At 34.1% G+C, this 8,435-nt stretch overlaps 1 protein-coding gene across 1 annotated transcript in view; it reads right to left on the reverse strand.

Annotated features, from left to right (window-relative positions):
* Positions 1–6,677, reverse strand: part of SLC7A11 (solute carrier family 7 (anionic amino acid transporter light chain, xc- system), member 11) — a gene marked incomplete at its 3' end in the record, with an annotated part of 64,673 nt that extends 57,996 nt beyond the window's left edge. Inside the window, exons 1-3 of the mRNA XM_008578817.1 lie at positions 6,162–6,677; positions 1,109–1,235; positions 275–348 (exon numbers count right to left, since the gene is read on the reverse strand). Coding sequence (XP_008577039.1) covers positions 275–348; positions 1,109–1,235; positions 6,162–6,438 — 478 coding nt within the window. The remainder of the gene's footprint in view (positions 1–274; positions 349–1,108; positions 1,236–6,161) is intronic.
* Between the last annotated feature and the right edge of the window lie 1,758 nt (positions 6,678–8,435).

Raw genomic sequence — 8,435 nt, forward strand, 5'->3', positions numbered from 1 at the left:
CAGATAATCAAAAAGGAGCAGAAGATATATCCCATATAGGAGGATTTAAGAAAAGCAACGAAATACTCCTTTATCATTATTTCATTATATCAAGTTTGAAATAATGCAGAATTGTTTAAAATGAGAACAGACTTAACAATAAAATATATACTACTTTGAAGCTCTTTGTTAAAAAAGAGACTCCTAACACCATAAAAATCATGATTAGTGTTAAGTTGATACTTATTAGTTCTGTATTTGCCGCTTAGCTGCAAATGACAGAATAAAAGCTCACGTGAACTCTCAGCTACGTACGCCTGATAAATTGACAGTAAGAGCAAGTTTCCCCAGTTATTTCTATTAAACTCTCTAACCAGAAAGTGCAAGTCACACGTTATGGAAGCAGTTGGCCTTAAGGAATTGTGAGACTTTGAACTGCTAGTAAGACATCATAAGTTTCCCACAAAGTGGAAGGAAATTTGCTATTCAGAGTGACTGGGCACTATTTGGTTTAATTTTAAACCAAGACAATCAAGCAGGGAAACATATTTTTATAACAATAAAATCAAAAGATTTTCACAACTGTAGTTCCTGATTTGTTTAATACAAGGAAGTGAGTCACTAACATCATGTAAACTTGATTTTTTGTGAACTCGAAGACCTGGTGACACACTAAGTTGTTAGGCACAGAAGTTCTTAGTCATAAAGACTCAGCAAAGTACTTCATGATATAATCTATTACACGAGAAAATGCCAATTCTTAGGATAATATTTACTTTTATCTGGTCAGTCAAAAGGTATAATTTATCAAGGTGGAGTTTGATGTTTCATATCTTTTCCAGTAAGCATCTTTTCTAGAAATGTCAAAGGAAATAACTGAAGATTAAAGAAAGGCAGTTACATTAGAAGTTTGGCATTGTTGGTGAACCACTGCCAGTGACAAACTCCATAAAAAATGTTAATCCAGAAAGGTATTTTATCACAGATTTTATATCCTGAGGCAGACATGTTCACAACACAGTCACAATGACATGCATATTTCTAGGCAGTTAAAGAACAGTCAAGGTGATTCAGAAGAATTATGTAATGAATAGGTTTATTTTTCCTTGTTTTCTATCTATACCCTTACCGTATTATGAGCAGTTCCACCCAGACTCGTACAAAAGCTGGTAATGGACCAAAGGCTTCCAGAATATATGTGTAATGACCACCAGATTTCTTTATACTTGTTCCCAATTCAGCATAGGACAAGGCTCCTGTGAAATATTTATAACAAAAGGATACACATTTATTTAATATATTCTACACACTCAGTGGTAGACTTGATACAACAATGTATTGCATGACATGTAACTACCTCTTTTGGTCTGAATAGCATCCTTATTTCATGGTAAATAACCATCATCTAATTGCTAAGCCGCACCAACTTCCTCTTCTAACTTCCTCACATTTGAGATCTAGTTCATTCTATTTGAACAATGTAATTTTACTTGAAATGATAAAGACAAATTTCTAAAACAATATATGTTTCAGAGTATTGAGTTGAAAACCTGGGAACAGGGGAAAAAGAGAATATAGATGCCAATAATACTGATCTATTTTAGAAGAACACAACCTCACACCAAGACAAGGAATTATCCCAAATTGACCTCATTGTACTCAGAGCCCTTTTAATACATGATGTTTCTGTGGCAAATCAAAATAAACAAGATATATCTGCTCTTAAGTATGAACTCTATGTCTTGCAAGACTTCATTTAGTTTGTATGATATAGTTTGCCAACAAATAAATTCTGACTCAGATAATCTGTTTATAGAAAAGATTATCATGGATGTTGTTGAAGTGTACACAGTGGGTAGTTGAAAGAGCATACTTTAAAAAAAGAGATGCTATAATTTATATTTATGTACATTAGGTAAAATTAACTATAAACCAATATTTTTAATATATAGCAATAAAGTTACATAGAATTGGGCAAGTCATATAACCTTCCAAAATCTAGTTTCATCCACTGTAAAGTGGAGAGCTCAGTTTTTACGTCATAAGAGAGTTGCGTGTTCTCACTTATTTGTGGGAGCTAAAAATAAATAAATAAATACACAAATAACCTGGTGGGGGCAGGAGGGAAAAAGACACAGCAGTTACAATTCCTTGAAGTTGATACGACAAGCAAACAGAAGAATAAAATAAAAATAAAAATAAAATAAATTTTTTTAAAAAAAAGAATATCATACATTTCTCAAGCCTTATTTTAAATCGCTCAGCAAAGTGTGCCATTTTCTCTTCATGTAGATGTTTTAAGTTTATTTCTACATAGTTCCTATTGTAGTTGCTTTTGTGAATGGGATCATTTTATGTTTATTTAATAACTAGTGATTGGTGGTATGTAGGAAAGCTACAGATTTGTGTGCTAACTTTATATCTGGTTCCCTTATTAACCTCTTATTAATTCTAATCATCTTCACCTGATTATGTTATGTAAAGATGTTTTTGCTGGGATCGTCTAAATGTGATATATCATATCTACCCTACAGCGGGGTTAGCAATCCTAGAACAATCTCAACTGATAGTGGTGATCATAGGGTCTCCTTGTCTTTTCATCACTTTAATAAGAATGACTCTAGTGTTTCACATTAAGCTTCTGGGAGTTGTTGGTTTGAAATAGATTTCTTTTCTTACAGTAAGAAATTATCCTCTATTTATAGTTAAGTGGGACTTCCATTTTATGAGAAATAGATACTAGATTTTATTAAACACTTTTCCCTTTCTGTTATTAAACTTCCTTTTATTTCTGGGATAGTTTCAGTCAGTGCACATTAATTTTAACCCCACAGACACATTTGACTTTCCAGTATTTTATTTATGATTTTTACATAAACTTTCATAAGACTGATCTAAATTTGTGCATGTGTGTGCACACATGCACAAGCACACTACCTTGGCAGGTTTTAATATCAGGGATGCACTTGCTTTATAATAGTATGATATGAATAGCATTACCTCCTCTTTATGCTATAAATCAGTTTATGGACGCTGGTTATTCATTTCTTGGAAATTTTAGAGCTGACACCCTTAAAACTGTAGAGATCAGGAGCCATTTTTATCGACTACCTTGATAATTTTTTCATGTATTCTTGTTTATTGGTTACTCAAGTTTTAATTTTTTCTTAAGGCTATTTTGAGAATTCATGTACTTCCCAAAACTTGATCATTTCATTAAAATTTTCATATGTATTAAGAGAAAAATAAAAAGAGAGAGAGAGAGAGAGAGTTGCGTGTATAATGATATAATGGTACCAGGGACAGTACTGGGCCTGAAACATGGCAAGCACTGCATGAAATATAGCTGAACATTAATTTGAGCATTTAGTTATTGAGAAAATGAAAATATATCTTGATATTATGTAAAAAGTTCTGTCTGCTCTGCTATGTGTTCAAATGTAACACACAATTTTTGCCCAAGCTAATTCAAAGACTAAAAGTGTGGAAAGTGATTGCTAATCAGTAATGCTTCAGATAGAACTGTTCAACATGAATATAATTTGGATATTCAATAAAATCTTAGTACCGCTTTTTTGATTTCTGAATCTAGCACTATATCAGAGTTACCTGGGAAGAATTTTAATTCAAAAACAATCAAGCAAAGAAGAGACTCTAAAACCATATGCCAGACCCACTCTCCAATTAAAAAAGTCCAGACTCTCCAAAAGAGGGAACCAAGAATCTCTATTACTTTAAAATTCCTATGGATAATTCTAAAGTAACTAGTGTTCAGACCGATATTTGTGTAGTACTGATATATTTTGTCTGTTTATAACTAATTGTAACTAGTTGCAATTCACCCTCTGTGGAGAAACAGTCACCATGCTGGTAGGCTGTCAAGAAAAGCATCTAATATAAAATGTTATTGGAAGGAGTCTTAAGTAATCTCAGAATTTATTGCCAGAGAATCAATACCCAGATACCTAGACCTGTGTATGCTTTGCTCAAACTCCAGGATGGTTGCCCTAGGTTTAAATTAAGTTCTGGGGGAATGAGATTTTCATTTAAAGGTCTCAAGCTCCATAACCATTTTGCCCAGATAAAAAAAGTTCAAAACAGGATGTAAAATCCATGTATTGATCCTGGCTTTACAAAAAATGCTAAGCCAAATATATAGATTCTTTACTCTTAGTCCCAGAGTTCTAGTGTTTTAAGAAAAAGAAGGATATTTTTTCCCTAACATTTTGTATTACTTCCTGTTAGGGAGACACACCTGTCCAAAAGCTCTCTGTAACTGAAGTGACAAATGCAATGCAAATACAGATAAGTACATTAATACAAGAGCACACTCCCTGAAATTAGTAATTAGGGAATACCAACTCAAGTGTAACCTTAGCTAGTCTCCTTAGCTGTTTTCTTTTTCTTTTTTTTTTTTTTTTGAACTTCTGCTTGAGATGATATATTAATGCATAAACGTATTTATTTTCATATTATAAGTCAACATCACTTTAACTAGTTTAATATTCAGAGTTATCTATTTTATTACATCTGAATAACCTTTTATTGTATTCAAAAATTGAATCACATAGTGATAGCTGCATGCACCACTTGCAAAGTTCAAAAAACTGGTTATGGTTTTTCCAATTAGATATTGATTTATTCTGAATACACCAAGTGCTGTAGAAAGATTAAAGGCTTAGGGTGCACAAAGTCATTTTAAAAATATTAACAATTAGGTTATTTTTATTTGTCTGTAATTGCACATACCAGAACCATTTTAATATTAATAGTGGCCAAGGGTTCTGTCAGAGTTTTTCATAACCATATTACTCCTAAGTATTTTATAAGGGTAGATAATAGTGCTGTGAAAAAAATGACACACACTGTTATTAAATATTTTATAAAGCACAAGCTATTTACATAAAAAAACTACAAAATTTTCCTAAAACCCCCCAAATTATTCCTCTATAGACCTTTCTATATTGACTTTGTTTTAACGAGTTTTATTTAAAATACCTTCTTCCTAAAAATGAAAATTTTTGTTATCTAGATGACTGCCAAACCAATGGATTAAAACGTCACAAGGCATGAGTAGAAAGAATGAATGGATTGGTACACGTAATACCAAGAGTGAGTACTTGGTCCTAGAGTTAGGACAAAAAGGTAGTAACGTTAAAGTGTAGTAGCCTTTGGAATCAAAGCACACTATTTTCCAGAGAAGAGCAAATATATCTTAGACATTTACCTTATAGCATAAATAAATTTTTTTCCTTTTTTTTTTTTTTTGCCAATTCACCAGTTTGTGTCAACCACCTCATGAAGAGGCATTTATTACTTCTTTCCTATTAATTATCAAATCAATAGAAGAGACATAGATTTGAAGAAAAATTAATAGTCATACTTCTTTTCTATCAGTTCTCTAGAGTAATTCAGTGAACAGGTGGTCAAATTATCTGTGTCCCTGGAGACCAAGTGAAATATAGATGAAGAAAACAGATCAGGGCAAGCACAGCAAACTAACACCCAACTGAAGTTTTAAAACTTATATTGCAAAAGTTTATAGACATTGAGATGTGATGAAAGATTGAAACAGTTTGAAATATGCTCAGGACACTGCAGTATTCTCACTTACGTCTGCCGTTCATCATACATCTTTCCACATTAAGAACTTTTGAAAGAATATTAGAAACTGACAAACATGAGTTTAAAAAATTAAGAAGGAAAGACTGCCACCCATTTCCCTTGCTAATAAAAAGTCAGTAAGACTTCTCTGCTGCACACTCAGTTCTGTATCTAAATAGGCCATGCCAGGTTTCACTTCCCAGATGTTTCATTCAGCATGCCAGCTGCCAGAATGCCCCAAACACACACAACGAAGCACGACTTCCCAGGACAAAAAGCTCACGTGTATTTTACCAGGTCATCAACGTCAGCCTTTGCTGTCATCACCAGAGGAGAAAGTCAGAAAATAGTTTTAGTCAGGAAAAGAGCGTACAGCCTGCAGAAAGCTATTCGAAGGAATTCAAAATCATGCCAACAGTGGACACTGTGTTTAGGCAGTTCACATACCTAAACACAAATTTTTAAAATTTGTGTAGCCTTTGCCATTCATTCAATCCTCAAAAATTACTCTTTGCTTTCCCAGAAAGCAAACTTCCCGGCCCCACAGCCACACCCCCCAGAGAAGAAGTTGCACTCACCAAATAGTGACAGGACCCCACAGACCGTCCAGATAGTCAGAGACATGCCCACGCTGCCTGTGTTCTGGAGCACGCCCTTAGGAGAGATGAAGATTCCTGCTCCAATAATGGTGCCAGTGATGATGGAGATTCCCCTCAGTAATGTGATTTTCTTCTTCAACACCACTTTCTCCTGCCCAGGTGGGTCTTTGCTGCCCACGGAAGGCAGCCTTCTGTTAACATTTCCCTGCAGGTAACCTCCTTTGGAGATGGTGGACACAACAGGCTTTCTGACCATAGTAGTGACACACAGGGGAAAAATGAAACAGGAAAAAAAAAAAAAAAAAAACCAGAAAACTTTCAACTTGGGTATTTCTTGGTGTGACTGATCGATGTTTTCCTCTTTGCTTTCAGTTTGTCTCTCTCAGCGCTATTGTGCTCACAGGTAAAAACTCAGAGGTGTATTTTATCCTGCACAGCAATCTAATTACTACTGAGAAACACCTGTGTGCTCATGGGGCGCTCAGCCCTCCACCTCCCCCTTCCACCACTGTTGCTGCCTCGGCTCCTGCCGCCCTATCATTACAAACCAGCTCAGCTTCCTCGTGGGCTTGTATTTAAGCTCCTGCCTGTCACACCAACTTACTCCAGTTAAGTGATGATGCAAATTCTCCAGGTTTGCATCAGCCACATGAGAAGGCTCCAGCATTACTCAGCTTTTTTTTTTTTTTTTTTTTTTTAACAGTAGCAGCGTGTTGCTCAACTGACCTAAGCTTTCCAGAGAACAAAGCACATACTTAAAAGGGATCTTAACCAATCCAGAAGTAGTAAATTTGGAACAGACCATCCCAGAGATTTAAAGCAACTCCTAGTGAGGGAAAAAAGCTCTTTAAGCGAAAACAAAATGAAACGAGAAATGATTACTTCCCTTTAAGGAGTTTCTTGTTTAAACTTGTCTAATAACACTTTACACACAATTGTGTTGATAATAGAATATACCCCATAGCTGCATTATTCGTAACAACATTTAGATTTTATAATTTGTATCATGCTTACATTTATATATTTTTTATTTTCAGTTTCCCAGTAACACAGTCAAATCTAATATTTACAAAACTAGATTCTATACTCTATAGCCGCTGTTGCTGACAGAACAACTGTAAGCCTTACTCAACATTAAAAGATAAAATTAGTTCTTACTACCCATAATAAGATAGTATTTACAATCATCATGTGAGTATGGCAAATTTAAAAATCAGTGACTCCAGTAATAGGTGATTTCCTAAGCTAAGAAAATTCATATTCTTCATTTGTATATTGTTCCACTGAATCACCAAAAAAAAAATTCTAATTACTGCTAATTTTGAAATTAGCAATAATTACAATTGTGTATAAAAACATGCATTCAGTAAAAGCCTGAAAAGAAATAAGAATAATAGTTGTAGAAGGTAATGATATTCTGTACGATTTTTTCCTACATTGTATGAACTATTTTATATCATGATTATAAATTTAAAATGCATTAAAAATGTAAGCTAAGATTAAAATATTCACTTTGAAACAGTCAAAAAAGCAAAACACTTTTAAACCCTTCTAACTTTCTCAACCAAGTGTTTAAAAAACAAATATCAAAAGAACACAAGTCCTAGGTATCATTTTGGCTATGATTACCTGTAGTTTTGAATTCAGTGAGAAAAATTACACATTATCATTATCCTGAAGGCACATTTACACACACCATTAAATATGCTTCTGAACCTTTGCATAAAAACAACTAACAGAAAGTCTTTGTGTAAGAAGTGGGCCAGGGTGGGAGTGTGTGGGGGGTTGGGAGGCCACGATGATACAAGAAAGAAATAACTATTAGGAAAGTAGCATAGAAAAGTTATGTTGGCACCTGAGAAAATTACATCACATCGATACTTTACCATCCAAATAATTGAGGCTACATCATTTCCTTTTTAAATCTTCTATCTAAATTCTACATAATTTGCTTTGGGTGTACCAAGTCAGGGTATACAAACCCAATATAATTTTTTTTTCAGCTGTTATGTCTTCTGAAAAATAAAAATGGGCTGTTCTTCCTCATTCAATCTTGCTGAAACTCTTTAAAAAGGAAGCTAAAGAAAAATTCCCCTGCTTTCAATGCACCTCTTCCTCCTACAGGTCCTTCCACTTACACAATTCTCCTGATTAACACACATATGGAGGAGAGGAGGGTCTTTTGTTTCCCCAATAAAAGGGGGAACATGTTAGTTCTGAAGAAACATGAGATAAAAGTAGAACATTAGGAAT

This window comes from Galeopterus variegatus, unplaced genomic scaffold, assembly GCF_000696425.1.
Source record: "Galeopterus variegatus unplaced genomic scaffold, G_variegatus-3.0.2 Scaffold1762, whole genome shotgun sequence".
Lineage (NCBI taxonomy): Eukaryota > Metazoa > Chordata > Mammalia > Dermoptera > Cynocephalidae > Galeopterus > Galeopterus variegatus.